The sequence below is a fragment of the Saccharomyces mikatae genome, assembly GCF_947241705.1.
Source record: "Saccharomyces mikatae IFO 1815 strain IFO1815 genome assembly, chromosome: 4".
NCBI classification, from domain to species: domain Eukaryota; kingdom Fungi; phylum Ascomycota; class Saccharomycetes; order Saccharomycetales; family Saccharomycetaceae; genus Saccharomyces; species Saccharomyces mikatae.
In genome coordinates this window covers 1,157,254-1,171,652 of record NC_079259.1, presented here as the reverse complement: position 1 = coordinate 1,171,652, position 14,399 = coordinate 1,157,254, and the positions used below count along the sequence as shown (strand labels likewise).

At 37.1% G+C, this 14,399-nt stretch overlaps 7 protein-coding genes and 1 non-coding gene across 8 annotated transcripts; 5 read left to right on the top strand and 3 right to left on the bottom strand.

Annotated features, from left to right (window-relative positions):
- Positions 1–381: 381 nt before the first annotated feature.
- ESF1 (pre-rRNA-processing protein ESF1) lies at positions 382–2,265 on the top strand (the record flags this gene model as incomplete). The annotated part of the gene is made up of 1 exon (XM_056221560.1): positions 382–2,265. One exon carries the CDS (start codon positions 382–384, stop codon positions 2,263–2,265), a length of 1,884 nt encoding a protein of 627 aa, XP_056081339.1.
- A 308-nt stretch (positions 2,266–2,573) lies between these two features.
- Positions 2,574–3,941, top strand: CDC40 (Cdc40p; the record flags this gene model as incomplete). Its single annotated transcript, XM_056221559.1, has 1 exon — positions 2,574–3,941. One exon carries the CDS (start codon positions 2,574–2,576, stop codon positions 3,939–3,941), a length of 1,368 nt encoding a protein of 455 aa, XP_056081338.1.
- A 462-nt stretch (positions 3,942–4,403) lies between these two features.
- Positions 4,404–4,673, bottom strand: SEM1 (proteasome regulatory particle lid subunit SEM1; the record flags this gene model as incomplete). Its single annotated transcript, XM_056221558.1, has 1 exon — positions 4,404–4,673. The coding sequence occupies one exon, from the start codon at positions 4,671–4,673 to the stop codon at positions 4,404–4,406; it is 270 nt and encodes an 89-aa protein (XP_056081337.1).
- A 322-nt stretch (positions 4,674–4,995) lies between these two features.
- Positions 4,996–5,068, bottom strand: Smki_4.trna24K. Its single transcript has one exon. It is a non-coding gene; the product is annotated as a tRNA-Lys (tRNA).
- A 615-nt stretch (positions 5,069–5,683) lies between these two features.
- Positions 5,684–7,060, bottom strand: ESC2 (Esc2p; the record flags this gene model as incomplete). Its single annotated transcript, XM_056221557.1, has 1 exon — positions 5,684–7,060. One exon carries the CDS (start codon positions 7,058–7,060, stop codon positions 5,684–5,686), a length of 1,377 nt encoding a protein of 458 aa, XP_056081336.1.
- A 477-nt stretch (positions 7,061–7,537) lies between these two features.
- TFC6 (transcription factor TFIIIC subunit TFC6) lies at positions 7,538–9,550 on the top strand (the record flags this gene model as incomplete). The annotated part of the gene is made up of 1 exon (XM_056221556.1): positions 7,538–9,550. One exon carries the CDS (start codon positions 7,538–7,540, stop codon positions 9,548–9,550), a length of 2,013 nt encoding a protein of 670 aa, XP_056081335.1.
- A 423-nt stretch (positions 9,551–9,973) lies between these two features.
- On the top strand, positions 9,974–10,828 carry BCP1 (protein-transporting protein BCP1; the record flags this gene model as incomplete). Its single annotated transcript, XM_056221555.1, has 1 exon — positions 9,974–10,828. The coding sequence occupies one exon, from the start codon at positions 9,974–9,976 to the stop codon at positions 10,826–10,828; it is 855 nt and encodes a 284-aa protein (XP_056081334.1).
- A 526-nt stretch (positions 10,829–11,354) lies between these two features.
- Positions 11,355–14,303, top strand: EAF1 (Eaf1p; the record flags this gene model as incomplete). The annotated part of the gene is made up of 1 exon (XM_056221554.1): positions 11,355–14,303. The coding sequence occupies one exon, from the start codon at positions 11,355–11,357 to the stop codon at positions 14,301–14,303; it is 2,949 nt and encodes a 982-aa protein (XP_056081333.1).
- Between the last annotated feature and the right edge of the window lie 96 nt (positions 14,304–14,399).

Here is a 14,399-nt window from a genome sequence, read left to right as displayed (position 1 = left end):
TGTATATAAATGCATATCCATATACATATATATATATATGTATGTATATATATGCATACTTTCACAATCTCAGAGACACAAGTTGAGCTGCGTCCACCATCCCAAGATCGGGAAAATGCAAGAGTACTAGCGGGTTTGTACATATAAAGTCAAGGAATACGGACCGGGCCAACCAACTTCGATGATGTAACTGATCATTATTAACGTTCCAAAATTTTTCAACCTCAGAAAAAATTTCATCTCATCTCATCTCATCTCATCTCATCTCAACTTGATTACTAGCATAAAGATACAAATACTTTCCTTACCTCACAGTGAATACTCAATATTTCAAAGAGGTTTTAGTGGATAATTTAAATCTCAGCAGAAAAAAATTTGAAGATGGCTGAAGAGAAACCTCAAAAAGAAGGTGCAGATACTCGGTTTGCAGGGATCTATAGTGATCCTAAATTTAAGAACACGAGGACTAAAGATCATAAAATTAAGCTAGACTCTAGATTCAGCAAGAAAGATCTAGAAGTGCAGCACAAATCCAAAGTTGACAAATATGGTAGAAAAATAAAAAACACGCAGAATAATAAGGAATTGGAAGATTTTGATAAATATTTCCAGAAGGAAGCTGAAAATGATGAAGATACAGAGGCTAGTGTGAAAACAGTGGTTGACCGTGCTCGTGGTGAAATTTCCGGTGATTATGTAAGCTCTTCAGATGAGTTTACTTCTTCGGATTCTGAATCATCTGAGCAGAGTGAAGTTGAAAGCGAAGTCGAAAGCGAAGTCGAAATTGAAGACCCTAAACCAGAATGTGGTGATGTCTCTAAGACTTTAGCCGTTGTGAATTTAGATTGGGATCATGTTAAGTCTGAGGATTTGATGATTACATTTTCCAGTTTTGTTCCTAAGGGTGGTAAGCTTGAAAGAGTTGCTATTTATCCAAGTGAATTTGGTAAAGAGAGGATGCAACGTGAAGAAGTTGAGGGCCCTCCTAAGGAACTTTTCCAAAAAAAAAATAAGAACAAGGTTTCTAGGAAGAAAAAATCTGATGAATCTGATTCTGATATAGACATTGGTATTAACGACCTATATGAAGAGGGTGATGCCGATAAGGATGTAGATTCAAGAGCTCTCCGTCAATACCAGTTAGACAGGTTAAGATACTATTATGCAATAGTTTACTGTAGTGATATTACTACCTCCAAGGCTATTTATGATAACTGTGATGGTACTGAATACGAATCAACTGCTAATATGTTTGATCTTAGATATGTTCCCGATGGTATGACCTTTGATGATGCTGTAAGAGATGAGTGTACTCTACTACCTAAGAATTATAGACCACACCAGTTCAGTACTGATGCCTTACAGCATTCGAACGTCAAATTGACTTGGGACGAAACGCCAGCTGATAGACTCGAAGTTGCTAAGAGGGCTTTTACTCAAAAGGAAATTGACGATATGGATTTTAAGGCTTACTTGGCGTCTGATAGTGATGAATCGGATGAACAGATCGATGAAGACGCAAAGAATAAATTAAAGTCTCTTGTTGGTGGGATTAACTTCAATTCCAAGAAAGAAAATGTCAAAGACAGTGATGAGGAAGTTGACATGGAAATAACATTTACCCCCGCTTTGGAAGGAGGAAATGAGCAGCCATCTGAAGAGCAAGAAGAGACAACGATAGAAAAAATAAGAAGAAAAGAAAAGGAACGTCGTAAGGCAAGAAAGCAAAAGGTAAAAGAATTGAAGCAGCAGTCTGAAAAGGATAAAAAGACCAAGTTGAAATCTATCAACAAAAAGTATGCCGAAGGTGAAGAGGACATCAAGAATAATGCGAAAGCAAAAGCTGAACTGGAACTCTTGATGGATGACGATGATGCTGAAGCACAAGGGACAATAAACAACAAAGCACATTTCAATATGAATGAAATTCTAAGGTCAGAGAAAGAAAAGAACAAGAAAAGTAGGTATCAAAATAAGGAGAGAATCGTTGAAGATAATTTCACACCTGATTTAAATGATCCTAGATTCAAAGAAGTTTTCGAAGATCACGATTTTGCGATAGATCCAACTCAACCTGAATATAAAAGTACACAAGCTATGAATAAAATTTTGAAAGAACGTGGTAAACGTGTTAAAGATAAGAAAAGAAAGCACGATGGTAGTGAAAACGATATAATCAAAAATGGAGATTCTAAGGGAAATATTGGTAATTTGGTGAAAAAGTTAAAAAAGAAGAGCAAATCATCCAAGAAGATGGCGGTTTGAATTAACAAAAGAAGGAGTATTTAAAGGGAGCCTGAATACAAATAGACCTGTATAATTATAAAAGTCATTATTAGATTTGCAATAGTCATTAATTACTCACTCGAATGGTAATTCATCTCGTTCATTTCTCGTTTTCCATTTTCTTTATTTCTTTTCTTTGTTTGGTATATTGCCTTATTTATGGAAAGTATTGTATCTCCTCCTATATATGAAACTTGAAAAAAAAAATAAATAAGTAAAACTGTTTCTTGATTCTGACCACGTAGTGTATTTAACGCGCCAACATAAACACTTGAGAGCTGAAGAGAATGGGTTTAGTGAAAGGCTATGACACCAGTTCAGATTCTGATTCAGACTTTGTTATAAGCAAATCCATTCCTGAAAAAAAAAACTATGATCTGCACAAAGATGCTGCCTGCGAACCGTCACAGCAGAAAATTTTGAAAAGAAAGTCATGTTTTACTAAATCAGAATTAAAACGAAGACGGAAGACTCGTAAAGGAGATGGGCCGTGGGGTAGTTGGTCAGAAAGTGACGATGAAACTTCAGAAGCCAACGAAATTCAGATAGAACAACAGGATATCCTCACGGACACCTTTGTTGAGGACAAGCAGGATTTGGAGGTGGAAGAGACAGTAGAGGTTTCTAATTTTTATGGCGAATCGGAAAAGGATTATCAAGGTCGAGGATATTTGCACACACCGAATGATGTCGATGTTGATCTCAATGAGGAAAGAATATCTCTCCGATGTTACTTACCAAAAAAAGTAATACGTAATTACCCAGGACATTTAGGTGGGACAACCGCCTTAAAATTCCTACCTAAGACTGGTCATTTGATGCTTTCTGGTGGAAATGATCATGTTATAAAAATTTGGGATTTTTATCATGACCACAAATGCCTAAGAGATTTTCAAGGCCATACAAGACCTATCAAGGCATTACGGTTCACTGATGACTGTCGATCTTTCCTCAGTTCTTCTTTTGATAGATGCGTTAAAAACTGGGATACCGAAACCGGTAAAGTGAAAACCAAGTTGCGTCTTAAATCAACACCAGCAGATGTAGAATCTCGACCTACTAACCCCCATGAATTCATCGTTGGTTTGACAAATTCTGAGATATTACACTATGATGATCGTGTTTCGGAAAAACAAGGTCTCGTACAGACTTATGATCACCACCTAAGTAGTATCCTAGCCCTAAAGTATTTTCCTGACGGGTCGAAGTTTATTTCTTCCTCAGAGGACAAGACCGTAAGAATTTGGGAAAACCAGATCAATGTGCCAATAAAGCAAATAAGTGATACGGCTCAGCATTCTATGCCATTTTTGAATATACATCCGTCTTATAACTATTTTTGTGCCCAAAGCATGGATAATAGAATATATTCATTCAGTTTGAAACCCAAATATAAGAGGCATCCAAAAAAAGTATTTAAAGGGCATTCCTCAGCCGGTTACGGAATAAGCCTATCGTTCTCTGGTGACGGTCGTTACATATGTTCAGGCGATTCGAAAAGCAGGCTATTTACATGGGACTGGAACACATCGCGCTTATTAAGTAGTATCAAGATTCCAGGTAGTAAGCCTATAACTCAAGTTGACTGGCATCCTCAAGAAACAAGTAAAGTTATTTGCAGCGGAACTGCAGGTAAGATATATGTATGTGATTAATCAATCGCTCCGATTAAAAATTTAGCCAATTTAAATGGCTACTGGATGCAATCGAGTTTGTGATACAAGGTTTATCTTGTCGTTTATCTTTAAGTTGTTATCATGAATCGATTGCTACTGTCTAATATTAATAACGAAAGGACGATTGAGGTTATCGGATTGCAGGTATTGCTGCGACATTATAAGATGAAAAGAAAATAAAACTTCTAACGTTGCTGTTATATTATAACTTTTCTACTTGAGAACTGCGTTTCAAGATTGAAATATCTCAGCGCACCATCGAATATTTTTACGTTATTGCGTTCCAAAGCCCTATAATTGAGTGCTTCGGCTATGTGTTTACTTTTGTATTACTTATTTAATCTAAGCATGAAATAGATTAGTAAGAAAACAATGTACCAAAGTAATTCTAAACGTGTTGATTTCCTTTTGCGTTATTTAAAAGTAATAATATGTAGCCCTTCACTGATTTTCTTGTTTGTATCTATCTAATTCTGCCTTTAGGTCATTAGTGAAATCGTCGTCGACTTCAACATCATCCCAGTTTTCTTCCCATATTTTTGTTTGCGTTGCAGTATTGCTTTTTATTGTTTCACCATTAGCCCATGTGTCAATAGGAAAATCCTCAAATTCATCGTCTTCCTCTAACGACTTTCTATTTACTTCCTCATTCTTCTGCTTCGTTAAATCTATCTTACTTTGGGCCTGTGCAGCAGCAACGTCTGTATTCATATTTTATTTATTCGTAGTAGCGGTGGTTTTGTAAAACTACTCTACGTACATTTTGTATGTAAAGCTTCGCATAAAGCCTTTAAATGTTAGAACCAACCAAGTTCGCCACCCACGCTTTAAATTTTCGTACAGGATGACTAATTATTGAGCTGGGCAATTAATAATAAGATTCGTCCTTTTAAAGTCACTATCTGTGAGCAACAAATACAAGGAAAAAGGAATGAATATGTCAACTTTTTTTCGTAATATAAGGCAACTTTCATCTACAGATGATGGAAAAAAACAACCATCTCTTGCGAAGGTTTAATTGGTATATTAATATAGCCCTGTAGGGGGCTCGAACCCCTAACCTTATGATTAAGAGTCATACGCGCTACCGATTGCGCCAACAAGGCCTATTAATTTCACGATGATGGGTCATCAAGGGATTAGATATACCAGTAGGACAATATATCGTTTCTATGAGGTAGGCGATCTTTGACAATTTGGTTGAACTGAGATATTTTTTTGGGAATTCTTAGTTGATAAAAACAATATCACTCCAGAAATGTTGATTATATTCAGGTGTTCTCCTCGATGCCTTAGAATTCTATGTATTGGAATATAATTATACCTTCTTCGTTTATACGTGATCATTGCTCACTTACCTGGGAAGCCTCAAAAGACTTTAATGATTGGCTTCAAGTCAACATTAACTATCAGAGTTAGTGTTGTTGAGCTGGAAAGATTTTTGGTAAGTTATTCGATCATCATACTGTTGGAAAGGAAAGTCCTGACTAAAATATTATGCTATTAGAAATTGAAGTTTCTGTATAATATACTACAGAAAACAATGTGTAGGATTCATTTTACACGACGAAAAAAATAATTCCAGTACAAAAGGCCTTTTTTTGAATTTTAATTTAGACCGCTTTTTCATAAATGTGGAAAACATTACTGACATGCACGGTCCCACAGTAAATAATAACGTTACATAAAGTGGAAGTGTGTAATCTTTTAATGGGACTTACTTAATTAATGATGACATCAATCATATCTTCATCCTCCATATCCTGGTCTGCTATACATTCATGCATGTCCAGTTTATCATGATCAAACAGTAGTTTGATCCTAGCCTTTTGCGGTAATTGCTTTTGAATTCTGTAGTACTCAGCAACTTTAGAGAACGGTGTTGAACGCCTAACATTGACATAAATTTTCTTGTTATCTTGACCCCTGAGAGCAATCTTCATAACTTTTTCGCTGTCACTATTATTTTCTAACAAATTGTCATCTTCTTGTAGATTTTTGATATTGATAACTGTCTCATTTTCTGTCCTTTCTTGTTTCTCCTTCACATTTCTCAACTCAAATTCAAATTCACGGTATTCTGATTCTTCCTGTTCGTTTCGCTTTCTTTCCAATTTTCTTTCAATTTCCTCGTGTTCTTTTACAAGCAAAGCTGCCTCTTCCTCCTTTAATTTTGATTCTAATGAAGCTTCAAAGTTCTTTTCGTACTCTTTAGACACAATAGTAACATCAATATCAGAGACTTCATTTTCAAAATCCTGTGGTATATGAAGAGAATTACAAGTCATAAAATCAAGTAATTTTGCATTCTTCCAATATAGAGTAACATTTTCAACCTTATAAATATCTTTCATTACCTTCGGAATTTTATAGGATTTCGTTAGTCCATCCAAAGCAGCAGGTAGTATTCTTGAAAATTCGTATTTTCCGAGCACTTTCACTTGAACAGCCTTGTTTATGGTCCCTTCTAACTTAGAGAGAAACTTTATGTTGTAGACACGTTTCCGCTGGTCGGGTGTTGATTCTTTTGATACACTAGTAGTCTTTTTAGCTTCCTTAGCAAGTTCTTTGAAAAAGTCATCATTTTCGTCATAGGCATATAATAATGAACTTTTCTGTCGCTTGTATTTCCCTGTCGGAGATAGTGATCTTATGCTTGATCTAGACCTTGATCTAGATCTATGAAGCTTTTCATCATCTATCGACTTAGATTCACGAGGGTTTATTTCAACGACGGATTCTTTCATCGTAGATCTTCCTCTAGTTCGACCGGATGGCAAATCTAATTTGGGTTTTGTGGTATGTTCTGCATTTACATTTTCAGTGGATGATCTGTCCGGTAAAATATTTGCTTGACTTGCGACATTTTTTTCATTGTCCAATGATGATGATGGTGATGATAAACAATCTGAAGGAAAATTTGAGACTTTAGAATCAACTATTACGCTTCGTCTCTTACTGCCATCATTGTCATCAATTTCATCTTCATCAAAGGAGTTGTCCATAAAAAAGTTATCGCTACTGTCATCAGTAAAACTTGTACTATCTGAATTTAGATTAATTGGGAGCTCACCGATACTTTTGGAGCTTCGGGTCATCTGTTCACAAGTTAAATCGAATCGTTTACCTCTTTCTTCGATTGCTCAGCACTGCAAGTGTCTTCCGAATACTTTTAAGTCAACTCCAAAGAAATAGTAAGAAACAGTTCTTTTCCCACTTATGATTAATGTTACCACAGCGGTATTGAATATTCACAGGCATGTAGGCCCTTCCACCACCTGTTATTTCCACACATTTCCTGTCAAAAATTGCTGTTTTTGTATTGAAATACTGAATATGGGCATCACCCGGAAAGCTGCGGTTCGAAAACCCTACGTTGCAAAAGAAGATAAACAACATCCTATTTTATGCGAGTGGGCTGAAAAGAAGTGTCAGAGTTAGAACTAGAATCTCTCTTCTCCAAGGCTGAGTTGCATAACTCAGAAGAAAGAGTTGATACCTCTTAGTGAACTTCGGAAATTTTATCCACAATAGTTTTGTTGCGAACATATATAATAGGAAAATAATCAGTAGCGATGGCAGTAGAACCTGAAAAGAAAAGAGGAAGACCCAAAAAGTCTGTGGCAGCAGATGTTCCCTGCGACAGTTTGAACATATCTCTATCTGATGTTTCAGTAAGCAAAAGGCCTAGAAGAAACGCTTCGAGAAAAGCAGTTGCAAATTTGGCGCAATTAGTGAATGTTGACCGCGATGATGCGATAAATACTCCACAAGTGATTAGTGTTGATGACACCGACGATGATGATTTTATTATGAATGAGGAAGCGGAAAGTGAGGAAAGTGAGGATGTTGAGATAGAAAGTGAGAATGATCAGAGGCCTGCTGAAAAGGAAGTCACTCATCTAAATGATGATAGAAGCGGTGCTTCTGATCAACCAAAAGGTAAGAGAAAGATCGAACAAAAACCTCGTCCTAAAAAGATTTTGACCAAAAACGTGAAGAGCCACCCCGGGTCAAGTCTAGAACAGAAGGGACGTCCCATTAGACTCCTAAAAGATCTTTCAAGCGCTAGAGATAAGATTGAAAGAATTTACGGGCTGAATAAGGAAAAGTTACTACAGCTAGCAAAAGTTAAGGAAGGGTTCGAAACTAGCGTTTTCGATTTCCCGTTAAAGAATATCCAGCCTGATTCCCCCTATTTCGTGTGCCTACAACCACCATGTAAAAGGGAGAATGTATATGATAAAATTATTGGGAACAAGAATAAAACCGTATACCATGAAATTAATAAGATAGAGTTTGAAAATATGGTTGAATTGAGGAAAAAAAGACTGAATTTACTTGTCGGTGATGTGGATGCAGTGATATCAACCGGCGATAAAATAGAGTTTCCCGTGCTCCCTAACGGGAGAAGAAATGGATTCATTTACAATGTAGGAGGACTGGTAACAGATATTGCGTGGCTCAACATAGAAAAAAATAACGAAACAGGCAAAGAAATACAATATCTTGCCGTTGCCGTATCACAGTACGTGGATGAGCCTTTAAATGAACATTTGGAAATGTTTGACAAAGAAAAACACTCCTCCTGCATACAAATTTTTAAAATAAACACATCCTCACTACAGTTTGTAAAGGTCCAAACCATTGTACACTCATTTGGTGAAGTTTGGGACCTTAAATGGCACGAAGGATGTTGCACATCTCATCTGGTTGGTTGTTTATCATTTGTAACTCAGGAAGGTACAGTAAATTTCTTGGAAATCATTGAAAGCACAACTGATCTTCACGTATTTAAAATATGTGAAAAGCCGTCTCTGGTCTTGTCATTGGCCGACAGTTTAATAACCAGTTTTGATTTTTTGTCTCCCACCACTGTTGTTTGCGGTTTTAAAAACGGATTTGTGGCAGAATTTGACTTAACCGAGCCAGAATTGCCTTCATTTTATGAACAAGTCCATGATTCATACATAATATCTGTTTCAACTGGCTATTCAAACTTTGAAGATACAGTCGTCAGTACAGTATCCGTAGACGGCTTTTTTTACGTTTTTAACCCAAAGCACATTGCTACAACAAAAACGACGATCTCTAGATTCAGAGGAAGCAACTTGGTTCCAGTCGTCTATTGTCCTCAAATCTATTCGTATATCTATTCAGATGGTGCTAGTTCATTAAGGGCTGTGCCGCCCAGAGCTGCTTTTGCAGTTCACCCTTTAGTATCACGAGAAACAACTATAACGGCTATTGGAGTTTCACGACTACATCCAATGGTTCTTGCTGGATCAGCTGATGGAAGCCTGATTATAACGAATGCAGCCAGACGCCTTCTTCATGGTATTAAAAATGCTTCGGCGACTCAAAAGTCATTAAGACTTTGGAAATGGGATTATAGCATAAAAGATGACAAATATAGAATGGATAGCGCTTATGAAGTCTATCCGCTGACAGTTAATGATGTGAGTAAAGCTAAAATAGATGCCCACGGAATTAATATAACGTGTACAAAATGGAATGAAACAAGTCTAGGAGGTAAGTGTTACGTATTCTCCAATAGCGCTGGACTATTGACACTTGAATATCTGTGATGAGATAGAATTTGGTGGTAGTTATCTAATGTATATATAATGACATTGAAATACTGTTACGGAAATGCCAATAGTGTACTAGAGGGAAGAAATTCAGTTAGTAACAAAAAAAGTCAAACTTCCTTCATTGGACCAGAAATTCAGGTATTACTGGTTAGGCTGTAAGGTACAACTTATCAAATTAAACTGATCCGGATTTTGTGATAAAACTCTAGCTAGAATAAAACTTTTTAGATTGTGAAGTAAAAACAATAATATCACTTTTAACGGTAGTTTATTTCGAGCCTGCATTTCTGGTGATGAGATTGAGATAGAAAAATTATGTCAATGAAAAATTGTCAGCTCCATTTATTGTTAGAAATTTAGTTCTTAAATTATTTACGAAATTTTTGTTTTCAAAAGATTCTAAATTAACTAGCAAGGATGGTTCAAGCTATCAAACTAAATGACTTGAAGAATAGGAAGAGGAGAAACACGGAAGAAGAAGAAGATGGGAGTGAAGAGTCTGAAATTGACATTAGCAGTACCGATTCAGAGAACGAAGAAGAGCAAAATGGGGATGAAGAGATCGTAAATATTGACTTTGATTTTTTCGGTGGAAATCCAGATGTTGATTTCCATGCCTTAAAGAACTTATTACGTCAGTTATTTGGTCCTCAAGAAAGCACCAGAATTCAACTAAGCAGTTTGGCAGATTTGATCCTAGCATTCCCAACTACCACAATCAAAACTGACGGTAAGGAATCTGATCCATACTGTTTTCTTTCCTTCGTTGATTTCAAGGCCAGCCACAATAGTGACTATGCTAAATATCTACAAAAAGTAGACATGAGGCTCTCTACTTTCTTCAAAACTATTACTGATAGCGGTAACAAAAGCTGCGCTTTGGTTCTCAGTGAAAGATTGATTAATATGCCTCCCGAAGTTGTTCCGCCTTTGTATAAAATTACTCTGGAGGATGTCACTGCAACGCTTGGAGATGACAGACATTATGATTTCTACGTCATCGTCACCAGAAAATACGAAGTAAATTTCGATACTGACGATGATGCTGGATCTGGTAACAAGAATAAAAACAAGGACGAAAGATCCAAGAAGAGGATAAAGGCTGACGAGGTGGATTACTTTCATGAAGAAGACCGCTTTTTTGAGAAACATGCCAAAATTCACTTTGAATCAGAAGCTAGAAAGGGTGTTATCAATTCCTATATGATTCTTGATCATGAGGGCCTTGTCAAAAGTATCAATGAATTGGAATCTGAAATCTCCACCTGGTGATCTAAAAGATGACAACAATAGTTAATCCTCCCATTCAAAGATGACGCAGTGCAACTCTGTGACAAACACGCAAATGCAACGACGACAGCTCGAAGCAATATGTCATTGTATACGTAGTTTTCAACATCCGATGACGGAAAAATTAATTCGCCACCGCTGAAAATTTTTTGGGCGATCATCTTCTCAATTTCGTGCGTTCCAAATAGAGATATATAGTGTATACGGTGCAAAGTGTCATTAGATTGTAATATCGCAAGAGGTTATTTAGTCTGATCCCTACACAACATAATCGGCACACAAGTGTTCAAAATTTTAAACCGGAACATACAGGTATTTGCGCCGTAAATTACAAAGTGAGTGTTTCTCCCCCTCCCAAACCGTTAGAAGGGATAAGGATTTTTGTGTATTTTTGCAACAGGCGCGAAATTTTGAAGGGCGAAGTATTACCCGTAGGAGTTAGCCGCCGAACCAAAAGATAGAGATAATTCAGGGAAGTCAAGGTAAAAACACAATCCTTACCAAAAATATGTCCTCACGTTCAAGTCCCGCAGTTTCTGGCTCAATACCACTCAGTGATGACCATATTAGTGATAAAAAGAAGCTCACCAGAATAGACGATTTAATTGAAGAAAGAGATAGAAAACTAATTGAACTTTACTGCGTATCTCGCTTAAGCCAGCTGTTAGAGTTGACGGATGAGAGCAAACTCCGGAGGGAAATAGATGGCTTCCTGAAGAAAACTGATATACGAAGGGGTATAAGATTTGATGATACATTACTTCCGAAGTTTCTACAAACAGCCATGACTCCCACGGCGAAGAAAAAATCTAAGGATACAAGCCTGATGAAAGTACCTAACCAAGCATCAACAGATTCTAAAATGGGACACGAATCTCTGGGTAATACCGAAAAGATGTCAGGCAAATCAGAAAGTCATTTCATACCAAACAATAACAATCCAATTACTGACAACATAATGGATTCTTTAAGGCCAGTAGAAAAGGCAAGAAATATGTGGAATAAAAGGACATTTGAGCCAACTATGGGTAACGAAAGACAGCAGCATGAGAAAAGACAAAAAACGCAGTCTCAGTCACTAGAATCTTCCAATAATTCAGAAATTTCGTCACTCCCAATGTCCCCACGGCCTCCTGTGCCCAGTGCTTTAGCACACTATACGTACTATGAGAACATAGAATACCCACCGGCAGATCCTACCAAGGTTGAACCTGCAGAGAGATTCAAGGATCCATTAATAAAGAACATTATGGGAAAAGAGGTACAGACATCGGATCATTATAATCAGAACAATCTTGACGTATCAGAGACAGTATTTTTGTTAATGAACGATTACATACCATCAAAAATACCCCAGGCTTTGCCCTTAGCAGAATTGAAGTACATGTCACAAACCCTGCCTCTTATTAATCTAATACCGAGAGCTCATAAAGCTTTGACCACTAATATTATAAACAATGCTCTAAACGAGGCTAGAATCACAGTTGTTGGCTCACGAATAGAGGAACTAAGAAGACTTGGATTATGGTCTTTAAGACAACCTAAAAGATTCATTGATCCATGGAAACAATATAGTACTCATCAAAACATACTTTTAGAAGAAGCTAAATGGATGCAAGCTGATTTTAAAGAAGGTTATAAATATAAAGTAGCCGTCTGTAACACCATAGCACAAGCAATAGAGGATTATTGGACCTATGGACAAATATGCTGTGTGAAGCATAAAAAACTGCAGATTGGCAAAGAAAATACATCACCAAACGATGGGCAAATACCTGAAAAGTTATGCAAACTGTCGGATATTTCAATACAAGACTCACAAGCTAACCTTTCTCATACGGATAACACTGAAGCTTCTTTACACCTTAATCATATTAGTTCAAACAAATGTGCTACTACTGGTGACTATAGTAGTGAAAATGGCAGCAATGAACAAATATTTAGGGACGAGCTTAATTTTGCAGGTGATGGACTATTCCAAGAGGGTACAAACGATCGAGTCGTTTCTTCGATTGATACGAAAGTTCTTCTAACAAAGCCATCCTCGTCGAGTATAACTGTCTGTTCACAACCTGAAGCAGCTGCATCATTAGTATCGATTGGAACTGAAAAATTAGAAAAAGATTCGGATCCTCCATTTAAGCTTTTAATCTCTGTTGATGAATTCAACGCTTTTGAGAAAACATTGGTTCAAGATTTACCTTTATATAGTGGTATTAATGAGGAAAGGCCAAAAAAGGATGATTCTTTAGCGTTCATTCCCATTTCTAAATCAGTCGTATCGTTGGATGATAATGGTTTTTATAAGTTACTTGAGCGCCAATTAATTGACGAAGAACCGTCAATATCGCAGTTGAGTAAAAGGCGTGGTATGTTCTATGGTAATAGAAGAAATCATTATCTAAGACCTCCGACAGTACCTTCTTTGCGCTATCTTCAGAATAGAACACCCACAATATGGTTATCCGAGGATGACCAGGAACTGGTCAAAAATATTAATACTTACGGCTACAACTGGGAGTTGATTAGTGCGCATATGACTCATCGCCTCACGTATTCTTATTTATCCAATATTGAACGTAGAACTCCATGGCAATGTTTTGAGCGGTTTGTACAACTAAATGAACGATTTAATTTTAGTGACCTTAAGGGTCCCAGAGCTCATAGCGCTCAACAGTGGCTAATCGAAGCGCATAAGTTTCAACAAAGACAGAACAGAAGGATATCTCCTCTAGGTGTAAACATGGAATCCATACAAAGAGGCCATAGAAGACTACGCTGGGCTAGCATGTTTGAGGCCATTAGGAAGTGTATGAAGAAAAGGGAAAATACACCGCGTCCTAATCCCACTCAACCAAGAAAACCATTGGACTGCAAAAACATGAAGGTCCCCACTCCAGCAGAAATGTCACTTTTAAAGGCCCAAAGAGATGAGGCACTAAGAAGGGATATTCAGTTGAGAAGGACAGTGAAAAACAGATTGCAACAGAGACAACAACAAAGTCAGCAGGCTCATTCATCCAGTGCCCAGAGCCCAGCCCCGTCGAATGGTAAGTCTTCGTCAAATGTAACTAGGAATGGGCAAGCGCCGACTCCAAGATCAAACCAGAAACAGTACACAGAGCAAGATATCATTGAAAGCTACTCGAGAAAGTTATTGGAGCAAAAGCCGGATATTACGCCTGAGACAGCTTTAAAAGCCGCAAAAAACTATTATAGAACCTTGAAAGAGCAACAGCATCAGCTTAAACAGCATCAGATACAACAGCAAAGACTACAGCTGCAAGAAGAGTCCAACCAAGTTCAACAATTGCAACAACTAAAAACAGGAACTCAAGCCCAACTGTCAAATGCATCTCCATCTCAAGCTTCTCTTTCCAATCTTTCGAACAATAATTCTGCTTCAAAAATAAAATCACCAACCCCACAGGAAATTTTGCAAAGATTTCAAAAATAATGATCCCACTTTACGACCTTATGATTTCGATCTTAGTTTATTTTTTCAGATTCTTGAATTTTTTTGATTTATATATTATACAGATAATCATTTACG